The following is a 20,419-nucleotide window of genomic DNA, read 5'->3' on the forward strand; positions in this document are numbered from 1 at the left end:
ATTCCTTTTTTTTCTAGGCAGTACTGTCTGGGGGTTGAACTTCCTAAAACCCCCCTATTATACTGAGTAACTAAATAAAGTACATTGTGGTTAAGGCTTTTAAATAATACGTTCATATTAAGGTAATGGAATTGCTATTATCAGCTCTCTGATTATTTGAGAATGGTATTTTCTATCGAAAACAAAAAAGGGATGCCAACAAATCAAAATTGCTCGCTTAAATTGACCAGAGAGAATAATCATGGTTTATAAATAGTTTATGATAATATTGATAGATGGCGTACGCTTTTGACAGCGAGTTTATGACGGTACTTTGAGTAATCTGCTAATCGGCGAAAGTTATTCTCTTATCTGCGTTCTTTGTGTTGTACGAAGGTAATATATTTGTATATTTTGGTTATTGAGATAATAAAACTCTCTTGCATTTTCAGGAGAATTGCACATTCCGATGCACGGGAGCATGCTTGGCCTACTGGAATTATTGTTTACTAGATCGGCAACGCCTTTCCACATACATCAATTGTTATAGTTTTTCACGAATAGTTTATTCGTGTATTACAATAGAGCATGCAAATACCGTTGGTTTTCACATGCGATTCGGTTTTTTCCCACGACGCTTTTCTTGTGACGTGTTTGGGTGTTGTACCGTTGGTGGTATATTGTGTTATATTTGTCGTTTGATCTTTGTCATACAAACGGTCCGTGAGTTTGTGATTTGAGATACATTTTATGGACAAACACAGCAACTAAATCATAGCAAACACTAAATTTCGTAAGTAAACTCTCAACATTTCATTCTTATCTCATTTGGCACTGGAAATTATCTTGTTTTATCTGCACTTTTCATCTCTACTATTATTTTGCTGTTTAGTTTTTTAGTATAAATATCTGATAAAGCAGTCGGTATTTATAATTTGTCGCATAAGGTAACAGTTTGTATATACTGTGAAAATGCTTACAAGCTTCGCAGCTCTGAAAATTTCTCAGAATTTGTTTCTAAAGGATGATGTGATTATTTCTATTATTCATCATGCTGATAAAAAAATGGCTTCTGACTCATTCTGTTCATTCACTATCTGTGTCCGTAATTTGTCGTTTCATAATATTTGTATGTGCCATAACTCGCAAAATTCATAATGCGACCGAAAGACAAAACCAATTATTTACCATGCCAAAAACCAATTGTCTATTTCTGAAACACTAGTACCTTTGGCAATCACAGAATTGAGGTTTGTAATCAATTACATTGAATAACTGGTAAAGTACCTGTTATATTATTTACTTTCTCGTTACTGTTTTACCTTGGTCTTAATGTCAAGGATAAGTAAAAATAATTAGTTTACCTTATATCATATCATATCCAGACCCATGAAGATGATACATTTTTACCATCAAAAATATTGTTTGCGCAATCACTTCTTTACTCTACAAACAATTTTGATTAAAATTGGTATAAATAGTTTAAAAAGTTTGAGTAATCTGTCAATGTTTCTGTCAATTGAAAATTCGTAAAGAATTTCGTTTCGTCTTTATCTTTATTTACCTTAGAACATGTGACAAGGTGTGCCAAAAGAGTATGTTTATGTATTAATTTAAACATACATTTGTAGCACTCTTTTGTCTTATCAACCCACAAATACCACAATAGAGGATAGAATGCCATTAATTCCTCAACCAAAATATCTTTACACACACAGTAGGTTCAGTTATTATTTTAAAAACTTATACTTTTCCAAATCGTGTTTTGTTATGTCATGTGCTTTCTTTGTTATGGCATCCACAATCATTATTTACCAAATGCAGCTCATTATTTTACTAATTTAGTGTTAACCGGCTTTATTTATTATAATTATGTATACCCACAAAGTGTTTGCTACAAGTGAAAAATTTAATTAAATATTGCAAGTAGAACACATTGGCCTTTGAAATAATTAAGTATTTTTTTGATACGTCTTTCTATAAGCCCAGAAAAAATAAAGTATCAGGCCTATAAAAACTGCTTTAAAGTTCAATTTCTTCTACCTATGAATCCCTTTTCGGTTATGGTTTTATTGTGTAGAAATTTCAGTTCTTCGGAAAATGAACATAAAACATTAAAATTTCGCGAAATAAAATAAAACCCACTTTTTGGCAATGCTTTTTTTCTTGTATAAATCAAAACAGGCAGCTGGTGTCAAGTTGGAATTTAAAACCTAACACCATCTACAGAAGGAGTGTTAGTGGTCTGATTCCAAATGTTACACGACGTGGTGCATCGTCTTAACATCATTATTCACACTTTATTTTATCGGCAATTAAGGGGACACTGCGTTAGTATTACCATTTTCAGTAAATATACAGAAAATGGGGACACGGTTAATATGCATTTTCAATAGAAAAACCACTGTTTATCAGTTAAATAAAATGAGTAGTAAGTATTCCAGTTTTTGAAAATGGAAAATAATGCATTTTCGTTAAAAAAAAAACCAGATATTCTTCACACCATCTTTTGAAAGGCGAATAATTATTGCTTGTAAAATAATTGTTATCTTTTGAAATATTAACTTTAAATTGTTTTTTTAGGCTAGTTTAAAAAAAATATTTATGTTTTGATTAAACCCAAACCCATAATAACAATAGCCGTCAAGTAACAATCGGTTTTAATTTTAACGAAATAACTATTAGAATGCATATTTTTCCATTTCCGGAAACTGAATTACTTACTTTTCATTATTATCTAACTACTACAAAGTATTTTTAAAATAAAATTAGCGTATTAAACATGTCCCTATTTTCTGTAAAGAAACAAGTACTTTTTACTGCGAAAACGTACTGATTTTCCTTTCCCCATATCACATTAAAGTTCGTTTGTTTAATTACTAACCAACAAGCTATTTGTGTCACCGAGTTGAGATACAGTATCATAATATGATACTGTAATGAAATGATACCTGATATTATTTATAATTCTATTTTTCTAAACTACCTGTAATAGAAAATCCATTAAATGTTAATGATGATTTATTTCTATCGTTATCTAATCTCAAGTATTAACATTGTTTATTACTCTAGATATAATCTGACTTATACGTCGACGTGTTATATAGCAGTCCCCAATCTTACGCAATCAATACTTTACATCAAATACCTTCAGTATGTTTATAGATTGGAATTTGTATTTATTTGAAAAACTGGCTTGAAAACTCCCATAGATAGATTAATTCTTTAGGATTTTGTATTTGATTTTTCTAGCTATTTATCAAAATATTTCCCTTTTTTTATATGACATATGACTTTATAACTAACTAACTACCAAACCATCGATGACGGACCACCAAACAACGCAGTCTTGGCACACAATCCTTGCCTCATTCACATTCATTCATCATCTCATACATACTCTTCTATTAATCTGACCCCTGCCATGGCCCGACTTATGTATCTGATTCACTTGATCGTGCCATGTATTCCTCAAATCAGTTTATTTTGCTGCAAATTCATTCCTAAGTAATGCGACAGCGTGTTTAGTTTAAATGGCTACAATTGTGGGTAGTGAAGATTGAACAAAATATACTTTAAATTCGTCTCCTGCAATTTAATTTAGTTGGAAGGTTGTTTATTCTTAGCACTTTAATTTACCAGTCATTCATTGTTTATCCAGTTGTGAACAATAATGTTAATTGTTTTGAATAAAAGTTTTAACGATAACAACTTTGAATATTGTCATGTCCGAAACTGATAATAACCCAGGAAATTGTGATAAATTAATTAATGTTGTGAATTAAACAATTAAATTCCCTCGTCATACTCAAAAGTAAATAGCTAATATGGTTTTATTGCATGTCTATTCCGCTTATATGTATACCATAATTAGAAAAACGAATTAACATGAATGAATAATTTGTTGCTTCTATGGACATTCTTTTTTAGAAAGTTCACATCGTCTCCATCAAATTAACACAAATAAACGTGTGACCAACATACCTAACTAGGCTAGCATCTGATGAGTCTCACTAAACTTTTAGCAGTTGGCTGGCTTCCAATAACATGACATGCAATAAAATATCATAATTAATTTAATTTCTTTAAACATCTTTAAAAATATGTATATGTATAACTTTAACAGAACAACTTACAAAAAATTTGTAAAGGCCTCCCTACTAGTATGTCTACAGTTTTGCTGATTCTTTATGACTCATTCACCCAAAGCTGACAGTTCTCTTTTAAGTCATCAGCCCATATCATCTGTGGCCAACCTAATTTCGACATCTTCCCCAAGTCATCGTCATCGTCCAATGATATTTGAAATTCCAACGGTCATCTTTTAGTAGTGTTGTGTGTCTAGCAAATTTCTGATTGTTATGGTAATGTCAGCTTCCTTTACGATTTTATCGAAATTTCAACTTTTTAAGGTTGTTTTCAGGTACAAAAGTTCAATTGTTTGTATGGAGAAAATAATATTCTTCTATTGAAAAATATTTTCGTATGGTAAAAAAACAATGGAATTTCGAAACGAGTTATTTATCTTTTTATTTCTTCCATGGTATAGAATCGCTTTCCGAAGTTTGTGCACCTTTTCCTCGGACACTCTATATACATTTACCATATTATTTAATTAATATCATTACTCAAAATATTAATATGGAAACATCCATTTATCCCATATATTTATATTCTATAAATTTGGCACATGTTTTCACAAACTTGCCATAATATGCCAAAAATCGCTTGAGTTAATATACAGCTTTCAGAAATTAAATAAATCTGTTTCATTCGCATTAGCCCATCTCATGTGTGACCCCTCTGAAGAAACATCTATCAACAGAATGTGGTGCCCGTACAGTCTATTGTATACAGGGGAGCCTTAAAAGACTACAATGATTGCAGACTATCCTAGTAATTACGAGGTCCTCGGGAATTCTTCGGTGATCTTAATGACCATCTATGCCCTAACCATACAATAGAAGAACACTTGTGCCTATTATAATATTACCTGTTTCCTTTCAGTTTAACTCGGGAATCCCGTTTGCCCCCCCCAGCAGCAGCATGTCGAAGAAGCCCGGCGCGGTGCAGCCGACCCTGCACAAGGTCATCATGGTCGGCTCCGGAGGTGTCGGCAAGTCTGCCCTCACGCTGCAGTTCATGTACGATGAGTTTGTCGAGGATTATGAACCCACCAAGGCCGACAGCTATAGGAAGAAGGTAACCACATAAATATTCTCTTATTTTTCTTTTCCTGTTACGTTGTGTTGGAATATTCATAAATAATATGTATGGTTTTTCACCTTTTCACAACCGCTCTTGAAGTTATTGATAAATGTTTTTTCAATAATTGTGGAATTTCTGCAACCATTCTACATTTACAGCTTCAGTCTTTGGTTTTTTTTTTTTTTTTGCCATGTTGCGCTATTTTCTCTTTGTTGGGCCAACGTTTCAGACAGCCATACAGTGTCCATCATCAGGGTAGATGTGTGGAGTTTAGAATCTTCTATGTTGACCGGCAGAATCTTATAATACATAATATACATCCCAAAGTTTTCCCATATACATATATTGATAAATGTTTCCAACTTTATAAATCTTGTGCTTTCGCTTTTATTGTAGAATGATCTGGAATCCATTGGGTTATGACTTTGATTTATATTTATTAAGAAAAGCACCCTCTGCAAGATACTTTTACCAGACACTTAACACATTGTAGTCGGGCGCTTCAAACAATAGACTCTAGCGGGTGTTTTTCGCGATTACCGCAAAAATATATCGCTTTCTTAAAATTGACACAATTTCTAAACCAAATAATATTTTCGATTGAAATTTTTTAAAGAAATCTTATACGACATTTGATCATCAAAAATAAATTATAATTGCTTTGATTACATCATAATTTCACCACATTTCAAAGCTGAATATAAAAACCTGATATTAATTCAGTAAATAGCATTCAATATTATGTTTATTCATATCATATAGTTATATAATAAATTATAATATATATTTGCCATGCCCGCAATTTTACAATCGCTGGATGTGTGAAATCTGATCACGTAAATATTGAACAGTGTCGCCTAAGGCCGAAGGCGAACACTCAATAACTCATAAGTTTAATTGCTTCTTGTCAAAAAAGAGTCTTTTGCGGTTGCCTCGCCTAATTGAAGAGCCCATTCCACTTATGAATCATAGTATTTATTCTTTGAAGGAATCAGTAGACTTCATATGTTGATAATCCATCACACACTATAAGTACACCTCATCGTCACTATCATTGGCTTGTAAAGACATTTTTGTAGGGATAAAGTCCTATACAATGCTAACATATTCAAATAATAAAATACCAAACAGTAAACAAAACAGTGCGAGCGGTATGAAAAATAGTCCAATACGTGAAATGACTCAAACTAAACTGGAGATTGAGATTGCATAAAAGCTCTAGATTTCTGGCGACGCTTTTACAAGCGGCACACTAGCCAATCCCGACAAGGCATCTCAAATAACGTGGACAGACTGTCGCCTAGCACTCAGGTAGCAAATTACCCTTCAAGGCGTTTTATTTCACGCTGATAACCAACCCGTATAATGCCGTTTCCCGCCAAAAACTGAACAGTCGACAAAACGGCATTTGCCGTGTCCCGCAGTTGACCGACAGTCCGCGAAAAACGGCAAATGCCGTGTCCCGACGACAATGTATTAAGGGTGAAGATTCATAGTAATTTTCACCATATATATAATGTCAGTATCACTACATGTTAAAACACGGATGTAGCGATCACAATCTTTATTAAAATGATTGTCGCAATGAATAATCAAAGTTATATTAAAGTGACGTGTCATTTCAAAACCAAAACATTTCTCCATAGAAATGTTCACAATTTGCGTTGTAGCTCATAGTAAATTTATTATAATTGTAGGGAATTATTTTTAAATTGATAGACAAGTGATCACATTGACACTCATGTCGATGGGTCAATTGCAAGGAAGGAGTGTACACTGCATTCGGTCACCGCTTTATAATATTTCTGTATGAGACACATTTTATGTGGCAGTTACAGCCATATAAAATTAAGTATCTCCTATTGAAGGTGAGGTGATTCTTAAAATAGACAGTCAAATTTTTATTAATTATAATTTGATTGAGTCATGTGTTCTTGTGATTTGTTCTGATCATCAAAGTAATTCTTGAGGTCATTGCTTTTAGTGACATTGTTTTAGTTTTTTCCAGTGCGAAAAATCGGTTCTATTCCATAGTTTTTCTTAAAGACGATTATTTTTTAGTTTCATGTTTTCAATTCGTTTTTCTTTATATATATCAATCTTCATTACGACAACTCTAAAGCCATTTTTATGAGGAAAATCCAATTTACCAATTAATATAACAATACCACAACTGACAGGACTAATATGTATAATAATATTATAACAACCATATAATTATTATGTGAATTTCCATGCGTATACTGATTAGTTCTTCGATTTCGAATACTTTCTGATTCCCGCATTGCTTTGTTTCTTACTAATTAGGGTTAGGGATGCTATTTTATACCCGACTGAGGCTTAGTAAACTGTCGACTTAAGGAACTCAGCTAACCCAGAAAGAGAAAATACAAACCATAAAGTATAAAAAACATTTAAATAATTAACTCAAAACCTGACAGAATTTAAAAACAACACAATTAAAACCAAACAAAACACATTTTTCCTCCTAAACCTAAAATGCATTCTTATTTTGAAATTCAAACAATCTGTTAGATTTAGGTAGGTACCCATTTTGAAGGTACCTACCTAAACTTTACATGGTAAGAAAGAACTGGTCAATACTTTCAATTACATTTCACAAATGTTTCTCCAGGTGGTGTTAGATGGAGAGGAAGTGCAGATAGACATCCTGGACACGGCTGGCCAAGAGGACTATGCGGCAATCAGGGATAATTACTTCCGCAGCGGAGAAGGCTTCCTCTGCGTCTTCTCTATCACAGAAGATGACAGTTTCCAGGCCACACAGGAATTCAGGTTATTAACTTGTATACTTACTGACTTTTATTGGGGTTATGTTTTGATTTAGCATGTCACTGAGAGCTTTATTATTATCTTATTTTATAGTTATGTACATTAATAGTTAATTAGTTAAACATCTTAAATGTCTGAAAGTTCTTCACAGATTGCTTTTAAATTTTGACACAATGTTGCATTTGAATATGCGTGTGTTTTTGTATACCTGTATTATATAGATGTCACATGTGACAGGTAAAAAAATGCATTTCTTTAAAAAAACAGCACCATCTGTTGGACGTAAAAGCAAAACGCGCTATTGTTTCTCTATCTGCATAGACAGACTGAGCCACAGCAACGCGTGGCGGGGTACAGCTAGTTATTAATAAATGTATATTGTATGTACAGACTTGTTTTAACCACAATATTTATCTAAACTGTGGTCAGGTTTCGGAAGAATCCTTCCTTTACCATTAAAGTAAAACATTAGCAAAATATTTGTGCAGTTCAATTCGATACATAATGGCAAACCACAGTTAAAAATACTAATTTCGGTTGTGATTGTCTGTCTGTAATTCCGTTTGAATGAACTCTAGAACTTCAGACAAGCAATAAAGTACCTACTAATATAATATTTTTAACAGAAAATTGTTTTAATTGCATTTTTAAAAATTGGAACTGATTTGTTGAATTCAGACTATCGGTGATTTTTCATGAGTCTGTAAGTTTAATAATTATAATAGTAAAAATCGCCTCAAGGAAGTTTAACAACAAAATTTATCTATTTTTTGTATTTCTTTGGCATTCACTATGTAACAATTTCTAGACATTTTTTGTTTTTAATGAGTTTTTATTATTCACAATGTACATTTGTTACGTATAAATTTTTTTATAAAATTAGCGACCGGTTTCGACACGTCCGTGTCATTAACTAGCTATTTTAAAAGTTTTAAATGGACGTTTCGAAACCGGTCGCTAATTTTATAAAAAAAATTATACGTAACAAATGTACATTGTGAATAATAAAAACTCATTAAAAACAAAAAATAAATTTATCTAGCCCACATTTTTTTTTGTATAAGGCAATTCACCCTAAAAAGAGTGCTTTGTTAGCCTACATTTTATCACTGATAATAAAGTGTTATTATTACCAGAAAGTATCTGTTATAAATCCATGTTAAAAACACACACTGAAAATAACTGAATCCTTTGCAGATACATAAAAAAATAACAAACTAAATGACACATCCCTCATACACACAAGCCTAGCTTTATTATGGTGGTACATCTTATGTATAAAATTAGGTGAAATAATTATTATATCTTCTGTAAATTATGTAGCATTATTTTTTTGAATAAACATTTAAAAAAAAAAAATAAGTGAAGACCTAATAAGTGCCATTCAACCATGCCACGTAACTTCTGTTCAGAAACATGTAACAATAATAACTTGATAATAAAATATGAAACATCAAATTCTCATTCGGTATCTTACATTTTACATCGCTTCGATAATACATAAAAGTATGTGACTTCTTGAGCCAATTAGTCTTCAAATACCACCTTTGGCAAAAATAATGTTTCCTCTTTGAACTGTTATGGTTCTGCCGCTGAGGGCTCTGTTGTATCCTCTCTTTCTGTTAAACTAGCAGCGGTACGCCTTTATCGCATTACTTGTATATATATTTCGATTCTTGTCTCATAGGGAGCAGATACTACGGGTTAAAAACGACGAGAACATACCCTTTCTCCTCGTGGGCAACAAATCAGACCTGAACGAGAAGAGAAAGGTCCCGCTAGCAGAGTGCCAGGGGCGCGCCCAGCAATGGGGAGTCCCCTACGTGGAGACCTCTGCCAAGACCAGAGACAACGTAGACAAGGTGAGAAAACCACAGATAAAACTTAACACAGATAGATAAGTCTCCGCTTGATGCAATCCGTGTGCTAATACAACCTACTATGCTTTGATTCACTCAATTAAAAGTACCCACATAAACACACATTTGAGATTCACAGTTTTTTTTATAAACAGTACATATTTTATATTAAAAATGCACTTTGACTACATGAAATTTAACTATCCATTCAATTTCATTGTTTTTGAGTGATGTCCGCTTTTCGAATTTTTTTGCCTTTTATTTTAATCAATCATAATTCAGCTTTGCTTTTGAACGTTTTGACAGAGATTCATAATTTATTTATTTAACTCTTTTTATTTATATTTGTTTTAACTGTTTTTTTTAATGTTGAGTCATCAATCCTATTCTTCTATGTACATTTTCGGTTCACACAACATAATATAATGGCCTAAGCTTTACATTATTTGTTTTGAATTCAATCTACCACTATTCAAATTGGGTTCCATTGCAACATGTTATCGTACAATTTAATCTTATTGTTTGATAGACTTCATTATCACAGTTCAATCGTTTGAAAAAAATTCAAATCACACTGCATTAGGTACTGATTTACTGAAAGAGATTGCTGTGTTCTGATAATTTTTTTAATGTTTAATAAATGAGTAGTTTCGCATTATATTTTTTGACTTGGTGTTCACTTCAATCAATACTTATGCATCACTGATGTGAATTTCTTTTTTGCTGTTATACATTCGACAGATTATTTCACATATAAACTCACACAAAGTATAACCATGAGTTGCTTTCAAACTGTTCCATTGATTTCATCATTATCTGTATATTTTACATACATGTAGCAAATTCACGTCCCGTTCAATTATTTATTGATTTATCACAAATAAATTCATATCTACCTGCTTTTTTATTAGACACGGTGTCCGGAAACTGTAGTATAAGCGGAAAACTAATGAATCAACATCACATTCATAGGGAACCCAAAAAACTTATTTTTTTCAATCTGTGCATTTCATTTGTTTTGTTTTTTTTACTTTTTCATTTTTTTCTGGAACGAAAGGGTTAAAAAACTTTTGGAGCCGGTTGTAAGCTTCAATATATTGAAAAGACATTGAACCGCTGGTATTAACCCCCTAGCAACCGATGTTTTTCAAATTTTACGTGAAAAATTCCAAATTCGGACTTGGATGTATGTACTTGAAAATGAATGCTTAAATCAAAAAAATATACCACAAAATCGAAAGCAATTGTGATGTAGATTCACCAGTTTCCTACGTTTACCATGAGTTTCTGGACACTGTGTATATACACGGCTTTATAATTTAAAAACAAAATCAAAAAATGAACATTTCTATTCACATTTTTACAAATCACCTAGCAAACAAATTCAGAGTTCGATAGAGATGTATTTGTGGCGACCCTAGCATACACCATTTCACAACATACAAAGTACCCAGCAACGAGATTGATTGCATCGAGCGAGGATTTATTTACAGTCATAATTTTATCAACTCTAACAGAGTACACTTAAATCCAGATTTTCACTAACTAACATCATAAAATTATCATGACTAACAATTGCCTGGCACACCAATACATGAAGAATAATCACTTCTCCGCACCTATCCACCACCCTCTGCCACTGACTCAAAATGACTACATTTTCTGTTTAAAACAACAATTTTTAGTACCTTCCATGATTATGTACTGTATTTTTGGCCTCGACATTGTAATACTTTTTTTTTGGATTGTACTTATAATTTGGTATGCTAACTTTTACTTGACATCAACTTATTTTTGTTTATTTTTTTTTATGTAGGACCATTCGGTAAATATTATAATACATTAATTAATAGTAACTGATTTGAGAAGTAATTAATTACCTGTGTAAATTGAGTTTATTGAAATCTTTAAGAAGGTTGTGGGTTTATTTTTTATTCAGTATTTCTCATAATTCTTATTGTCTTTTGTATTAGTTAGAGACAAGTTCAAATTAGATAATCTATTATTTATTAAACCATCTAATAAATTAATACAGTCTATAAAGCTATATTTTTATTCTATAACCATTAACAAAGCTAGACTTCTCTCTGTAATCAATTGTTGATGTATGTAAAATAGCCTGTATCAGAGTATTTCTGCAAAATTTGTTAATGAGCTAACTGTGCAATTAGTAATGTGACTAACCAATATAAGTATTCAATTTTTTTGCCTTTGTAAACTTGCATTCTTGGGAGAGTTGTGACAATGTAGACATAAGGTTAAAGCACTGGTATAACCTACTTTTCATGACAATTAAATTGCCTAATTTATTGTTAAAATAAACTAAAGCTTTATAGCACGGCACAAAAACTAGAAATAAATAATTTGTTCTGGCTCCATGTTTCTATCTTTTAATGTGCGTTACCGTGACTGCTTATTTCGAGAGTTTTAATAATGTATAATCTGTCAAAGTATGTGGTAATGTACGCAGATTGCGTATTGCAAAATAGAGACATGAAATTATTGAAGATGGTTGGTTGCAACACCTTAAAATTTTATTGCATAGATTTATTTTCAAAAGTATGTATGTAATTCTTACATGTAAATGCTTGATAAGTTAAAATAGTAGATCTTATTTGAAATAATACAGGGTGTCCGGAGTCGAAGTGCAGTAATCTCGGGAGGTGATTCTACATGATGGTAGGAGCAAAAAAGATAAATAACTTTTTCCAAAATTCCAACTTTTTTTCCATACAAAAAGATTATAAAATACCTACTAAAAATCCTTAGTGGAGGTACACACTTACCCGATAAATTCGCTGTGTGCTTGTCGAGTGCGAGACTGGTGACGTTGTTTATTGTTTGCCAGTGAAGTTTCCATCATTGAGAGGTATGTTGTCATAAATGTGGATTAAAAATACTTATCTTTTTCATGGCATGAAACGATCATTTAAGTAATCTGCTTTCAGAGGAATTAATGAATGAATCTCTTGTTACGTAATGGGCGGCCTTCAGGCCCTCTAACCCATTATCGAGTTATGTAACCCACATGTATAGTGAGTACATGTGAGGTATTTGTTTATACTATTTATTTAAAGTAAACAAATCATAGCTGTTCTGTTACCAGCTGTAAAGCGCGGGAAGGGGGGTAGCGGGTGTTTGTTCTAGGATCAGCCAGTCAATTTCAAGTGATCCAAAAGCAATAATAATGCAGTACACACACGCCGGCGCAATTTTTTTTGTTTGTAGCTGAAAAGTACATCTAAAAGTTGAAATTTCAAAAAAAGTTATTTATCTTTTTTACTTCTACCATCATGTAGAATCACCTCCCGAAGTTTCTGCACTTTCACCCCGGACACCCTGTATATTCTTATTATTATTATTTTGAATTTTTTATTTCAGTTAATAATTATTTATTTACTGTTTTGCAATTGGACAGAAAAATCAATTTTAGTTTAAAAAATTGAAAAACTTTACGTGTTGAGTATATTTACAATTTACACAATATATTTCAATAGAACCTACATTTAGTAACTAATTTAATTGATTTGTTTCGCTGGCTGTGTAAGTAAACTTTCTCTCCAATTATGAAACAGCCTTTAGTGTCCAAAACATTACCTAGCTTTTTTTATTTTTCGCACAAAGTGAATTAAATATTAGAGTTCAGAACCAAATGTAATGTTCAAATAATCCTAACAACTTGGCCTCTTCTCTTCTGTGTTTGTGCCTCTGGTGAATGTTGACATTTAAATATCTGTCACGGTGATGGGATTATGTACTTACTTTAAAATGTAAAAGAATGCAAACTCTTCTATTTTATTCATTTTACGTTTTTTTTTAAATCTTAATTATTTGCTTATTATTTAACAAAGTAAGAATAATATTTATTTATATTCTATACCAACTTAGTTGTTGTATCTTTTGACTTTGGCAACCTGGTGCCAGACCTTTGTAAGTTTTAGGCTCTCCAGGTATATTGTGTATCAAATAATGTACAAATTACAAAGCAGAAATCAATTTATCATACCACATCCAAAAACACATCCGATTAACGAGGTGGATTTCATGTAAAAGGGATTTTATAATTCGTTGATATAAATTTGTAGAATTTTGAACATCGGCATACCGGCCGTCAAGATTAAAAGCACAAAAAGTGTTTCATTTGGGGTAATATGGAGTGCGATACTTCATAGTAAGAATCTTTCTCAAGTATGCACAGACGTCACAAATAAAAATTAGTATGCCGTTGGGTTAATCTACGCCGTTAAAATATCAGCCAAGAAGGTATGCTGAAATTAAAAAGAACTGTTATATATGGCCACCGATGATTATATTTTTTGTATATTTACAATGATACGAGTCAAAAATTTTGAACAATTTTTTATTTGATAATTTTAAATAATGTTAGTTCATAAAATTGTGATATAATTTCAATACCTTGGCATTTCATAAAATCTGTTTATTTTGATAAGTAATGATTGAATATACAGTTTATATTTATAAAGGTTTGCCAAAAAAGTTGACATACATTTCCAAGTTCTCTAATTTATCTTATTCGAACAAAGTATTGATGTCCTATTGGTGTGAATTGATTCTTGCTTTAAAATACTTAGGTTGAAGTTTGTGTAATGACTCTACAACATTCAATCTTCCACTACCTTGAAACCAATCAGCGATAGAAAAATTATTTCTACAATTCAGTGTAAGACGACTGTGTGTAGTTTATGACATAACGCTTGTCGACTGCTTTGAACGAAAGCAGGAAATCTGTTTGGAGTTGTAAACTTGCTTGCCTACTGGATTGCATTATCATTAGTTTCTTGAGTGGCTTTAAAGTTTGTCAGTTGAGCAAGTCGTGTTGGTTTCAAGATGGTAGGAAGATGATGTACTCTCTAGTGAGTTGTAAATGTAGTTGTGTGTGTTGTTGTGATATATAACTTTGCGTGAACGTGGTGTCCCATCCCGCAGGTGTTCTTTGACCTGATGCGCGAGATCAGGTCACGCAAGTCCGAGGACAACAAGACCAGCAACGGCCGGACCAAAGACAAAGGGAAAAGGAAGAAAATGAAATGCGTGCTGCTTTAGGGACGCCCGACTGTCGCAATATCCCTCAGAGCCGGCGCCCGCCCCCGTCTCTCTGTCACACGGCCGTCTCGTGCCGTAGCCATCCGTATTCTTAGTACTCGAGGTCCAAACAAACAACTGTGTGCAAAAAAACATTGTGCGTGTCACCTTCAACATTTAGCCTCTGTTATCAAATTGGTTTCACGCATTTTAGCTTTTATTAAACTTTATTCAAAGATTGTGCAAACTCCGGTGAACCCATCTTGATGTTTGTGCAGTATAATTAGTTAATATATTAATTATTTGATGTTTTGTATCTCTCTGCTTAAAGAGTTGTCTTTTGTCAACACAATATTTGTGGTGTCGTGGATCCAGAGTCTTCCGGGATTCTAAAATGATCCTGGTACAAATGCTTTTGTGTACATTCCGTGATTGAACTTTAAGTAGATTTGAAGTCTTAGAAGAACGGGATCGTTTTAGAAACCTTGTGAGTTCTCGGGGAGTTTGAGTGATCTGTGAGTCTGTGTTTGGAATATGATTGGACGCTCCGTATCAGTTCAGGAGAATGTTTCTGTATATGTTGGTGTTACTGTATTTGCGTACAATATCTATAAGTGGTGCTTTGTTGCTATATTTGCTGCACTTTAAAAATAACTGCATCCCTCAAATTTACGCTGTGGTTATTTTATATTATTTATCATTGTTAAGAAAATCAAATTATTTTAATTCACCAATATTGTTGAAAATTTTCCTAATAAGTTATTCATTTTACCATTCTGTATCATTGTTTTATAATTTTATTTGTCCATATCTTGGATTACATCAACACTGCCACTATCTGATCTATCACTCTCATATCACCAACTCAATCTGATCACCACCACACTCACAGTGAAACACTATGTATTATTACTATTGCAATATTTGTAGAATTCTTTTGGCTTGATTTTCAAAACAATGATTCCCTCCAGCGCTATGTAAATAGCACATTGCAATTTGTACCAAGCTGTGGTCAGTTTATAAAGTAATTAAACACTTTAATTAATGGCACCTAATATTAAGTAGTGTTTGCGACTTACGAAATGGCTAACATTAAACATGATAAACAAATAACACACTAAAAGGGTAAATGTACATAGTTTTCTGATGGAAAAAGCATGATTTTAACTTACTAAAAAGATGGCCACCAACAATTTATATCTGTAAATTATGTGGTTTCGTGTGGCCAAATCTATTTTTCCGATTATTGCTTATTTTCATTGAATATATTCACTTAGTTCGATGTGTGTTTTATCAAGTTTCAATGTTCCCTTGCAAGATGCAATCCACAATTTCCATAATTCAACTGAGATGTTATATACTTCTCAAACAATGGGTGTATCAGACAATGAGTGCCAAGAGGCGCCATCATTTTCCCTTAATACTTACTGTTTCTATATTCTATCCTGAAAAAAACTCATTTAGTTTAAGACTTATTTATTTTCTAGAATATGAATCGGGAATCTCATAATTATGTCTGTCGATTTATAAATATAAAAAAAAACTGTATTTAGAAATCGTTCAGATTAGTATGATAAATTATTTAATGAAATAACAATATGTATTCACTTATTTTTATTAAAAGTATTATTTCAATAAGAATAACACGTTACGAAGCAAAGATATTTGATTATTTTTTACTTGTCATTTCGAGGTGTAGTTCTTTTATCTTATGTTTAGTATTTTTAACTGCATTTATTTGTATCGGCTTTTGAAGGATTTTGGCATTTATATTATTGGTCTATTGAAGGCTCCGAACACCTACTACTTGTACAGACATAATTACTTACATTTTGCCTGTTTGGATGTCAAATATCCCATATATTATCCTTTAGTTTAATACCCGATTTGTGGTATATTTAGTCATTGACATGGTGTTGTTTATTATTTAACTGACTGTAGCATATTCAATGTTCCTGTGCATTAAAGCCACCTCGATACTATGTTGATAAAACTGATTTCCGTTTGAAGAGGTGGTAAATGTTGTGCAAACCGGGTTGTGTCAAAGAATGATTATCTCAGCCAGAATGATTCGCATGTTAGAAATGTTGACCTAAAATATAATGTATTTTTTGACACATCTTCTCTCGGGGGCTCCCTTAGTTTTATAATAATCGATTATTAATTAGTAATAAAGTTAATGAGAGTCTGAAGTCAACCGTTGTCAGTAATATTTAGTTCACAGAAATGACAACAGATGTAGAGTTAATAATTGAATTCTGTCTAAAACTAAGGGGACCCCTTTTCTGTGTATTTTTTGTTACATTTTATTATTTTCTCTTTGCAAAATCAGATCTTTCACATGCTCATCAAAGAAGTCTCAAGTCGCAAGTCTGCTATGAGCAATGGGAAATCGCCACCCGGACAGAAAAAGAAACACATTGCCAAGTGTTGTGCCTTGATGTGAACCAAATACTATTGACTAGACGCAACTGTCCACACCAAAATACTTGTTGCCTTCTATGACTTGTGTGAAATCGTCGGACTATGTGAAAGTGTACCCTCTGTCAGGAGCACCTCTCCCCCACTCAACTGTTCCTATACAAACCTTGCCAGTTAAGTACGTTTAGCAGTGATAGCCGAGGAACAAGTCTTTAATCATTATTGTTAGAAATACTCCGCTGCAGCTGAATTCTGCCTAATTCAAGCACGAATACTAATCATTTCCAAAGAGGACTTTAAAGCAGACAGGTATTTTTTTTCATAACTTAAAGTGTGATCATCAAATGTCAATTATGAAAGAAAATAAACAGAATAATTTACAAAATTGAACCCCAATGTCTGAGATTGACCGCAACAGTTTGTTAGTGCGCATGCTGTTTTATGATGCGAACAAATTTGGCCAAATGAAACCTTCTCTTTGAGTGTCAAGTGTGAAAGTGAATTGGAAATGTTAACCATGTTAAATACCCATTTAGATAAGCACGTCTAGCTAAACCTGTATGTGCTTTGATTGTTTGATTTCCGACTGCTTGCCTTTGTCTTGGATAACTTGAGGTGCTGTGTCTTGTTAACACCTGTTTGTTATTAGCCCGTTTAGCTGCTGGCTAATGCTAACCATGCGGGCACTATTGCGCGGCATCCAACATGAATGTCCCCCAGTAATGAAGCCCAGCCAACTTGTTTATGTATCCCTAATAATAATTATGTCTTGTGTTTGTGGTTTTCTTTGTGTAGTAAAATGCATTGTATTATTTATTTTCCAAGCTTAACCATTTATTATTGCACGAATACCACTTTTCTACAATACCGATTTTATCACATTCTCTATCAGCCGAATTCAATCAACACGCGATGGTATTTTGAGTAAAATGTACTTTATGTACATTGTTTACGACATATTAATCTAGGTATATTCTTAAAGCATAGCATTATATCACTTTGTCTTGATTCAAATTAATTATTTAAAAGGAAAATAACGTTAGAATTGGGAAATGAAAGGGATTGGGTCAAGTTAAATATTTTATCTGGGCAAGTAGAGTGTGATAATAGGTAAACCATTTTTTTACATGCACGAACCAAGTTTTGGGAAATTTTTGTATGTTTGTTTTTCATTTAGTTTTCTCATATTCCTACTTTCATTTTTAAATGTAATTTCTTACATTACATTATATTATATTCAAAATTATTGCCTAAATATTGTCTTGCTTTGTGTACTTGAAAATATCTGTAAACATCTCTGTACTGTATAATGTCCAAATAAGTAATAATATAAATGCTTCAATTATATTGTACGTAGATGTAAAAAAAAAGATCTTTCTCAAAAAGTTTTTTTTTTCGGTTCAATTTTTAAAAAGCGATTTGATTATTATCGATAAAAATGTTTTTTTGAATGCTTTTTCTCACTTTTTATTTGTTTATTAAGTCAATAAAATTGTATTCACTCTTCAATAATTAGCTATATTTTTGATCGACCATTATTTTTTTACATTTAATAAATAGATGATAACTATAGCAATAAGTATACTCAAAACACTTCAAATAATATTATGATGTAACGGCGCTGAACCGGTTTCTTGATGGTGTTAGAAAGAGAAAACACTACGCTTTATATTCAAATCTAAAAGTGGAAATGAAAGAATATCAAATTTTTGGAATGCTTTTATTTGGTTGAAGGCAGTTCTGTACAAAATGTGTTCAATTTTTTATAAATATTTTTTGCAAATCCATTCCCACACAAGTCAAATGCATTACTTTTCAGGACAGACAAATTTAAAAAAAAATACATAAATAATCGCAACAGTTTTTTATCAGCTATATAACTGTCTGTTGAATAAATGACTTAAGGCGGTGATTTCTAGTAGGTATTTTGTGCGTATTGGAGATTTGGTGATATTTCATTGTAGGAATATTTCCATATGTTGGAAAATGCAACATTATTTTTACAAATGTAGAATTATTAGCGCCGTCAACTGGTATTTGACTCGAGCGGTAATGAATTAGCAAATTCTGCATTGGATGGCAGGAATAATGTCAATGTACAAGCCGTTACATACAAATTTATTTCACAATGCACTGATAATTATAAATACAAATAAAATATATGATATATTGTTTTATTATTCAATTCATTTGAGCAAATAATAATATGTATTGATTTCCAAAATAAGCCACAGTAAAAAGACTTAAAATTGAGCAAAATTGTATCTAAAATTCATTTCAGTAGAAACTTAATATGTATTCTTAATGCTAAAATGTAACCTTTTTAATGCAAATTCAATTTTATTTAAATTTTCTATCTAATCAGGCTTTATGTAGCTTTCATTGTATTTTTATAATAAAAAATAAATTGATATTATTTACCTAGACCATGCATTTGATTAGAATATTTATGGCAATACAATGTTTGACCATCTTCCAACATTTTGCTTATCGACAGTTTAATATAAACTAACTTGTAATAAAACTACATAATTATATTCATGCATCTACAGATGGACAAAATACAGCGAAGTCTGTGCAACCTTATTAACAACGAGGTATCCACAAATGGCACAATGTGATTCAACTAGTTTCATCGCATTAAAGCTAAAATTGAATAATAAAAATAATATATTTATTCTTGATACAATGAACAATAAATTGTTATTGACTAAATTGTATTTTATGTTGTCATTACAGAATGTCATAATAATTTGATTAAAATTTTCTTAAAAAAACTTATGGTTTACATTGTAGGACGAAGAATAACACTAGAAATGCCTTCCATGTAGATTTGAATGGAAACCAATTTCGCCACTGACTTTTGTACCGTTTGGTTCTAGCCCATTTAGCAAGCCCTCTGTCTCTCTTACATTTGCCTGACATTATATATCACCATCCTATATTGCATTTCTTGTGTTATTTTTTATTCTACGGATTACACTCACCAAAAATCACGCATTCACATTATTTTAAGATTAGAATTTTTGTATATTATTTTGTTACATTTATAAGCATAAAATATGGATATTTACAAATAGTCATAAATAAACATTTTATGTATAAAATATGTGTTT

The 20,419-nt window shown here is 32.0% G+C and overlaps 1 protein-coding gene across 3 annotated transcripts; it reads left to right on the plus strand.

The window, feature by feature from the left end:
- Positions 1–264: 264 nt before the first annotated feature.
- Rala (Ras-like protein A) lies at positions 265–20,410 on the plus strand. Of its 3 annotated transcripts, none has more exons than XM_089636853.1 (5): positions 265–375; positions 4,987–5,181; positions 7,823–7,983; positions 9,668–9,842; positions 14,787–20,410. In XM_089636853.1, the coding sequence occupies exons 2-5, from the start codon at positions 5,026–5,028 to the stop codon at positions 14,901–14,903; spliced, it is 609 nt and encodes a 202-aa protein (XP_089492979.1). In that variant the 5' UTR covers positions 265–375; positions 4,987–5,025; the 3' UTR covers positions 14,904–20,410. The 3 variants fall into 3 exon arrangements, with proteins under 3 accessions (XP_089492979.1, XP_089492981.1, XP_089492980.1); XM_089636855.1 differs by having other exon boundaries at positions 17,215–20,410; XM_089636854.1 differs by lacking the exon at positions 265–375 and adding an exon at positions 495–772.
- Positions 20,411–20,419: the final 9 nt, after the last annotated feature.

This window comes from Hesperophylax consimilis, chromosome 10 (genome assembly GCF_061612785.1).
Source record: "Hesperophylax consimilis isolate HC1 chromosome 10, BYU_Hcon_1.0, whole genome shotgun sequence".
Classification (NCBI taxonomy): Eukaryota; Metazoa; Arthropoda; class Insecta; order Trichoptera; family Limnephilidae; genus Hesperophylax; species Hesperophylax consimilis.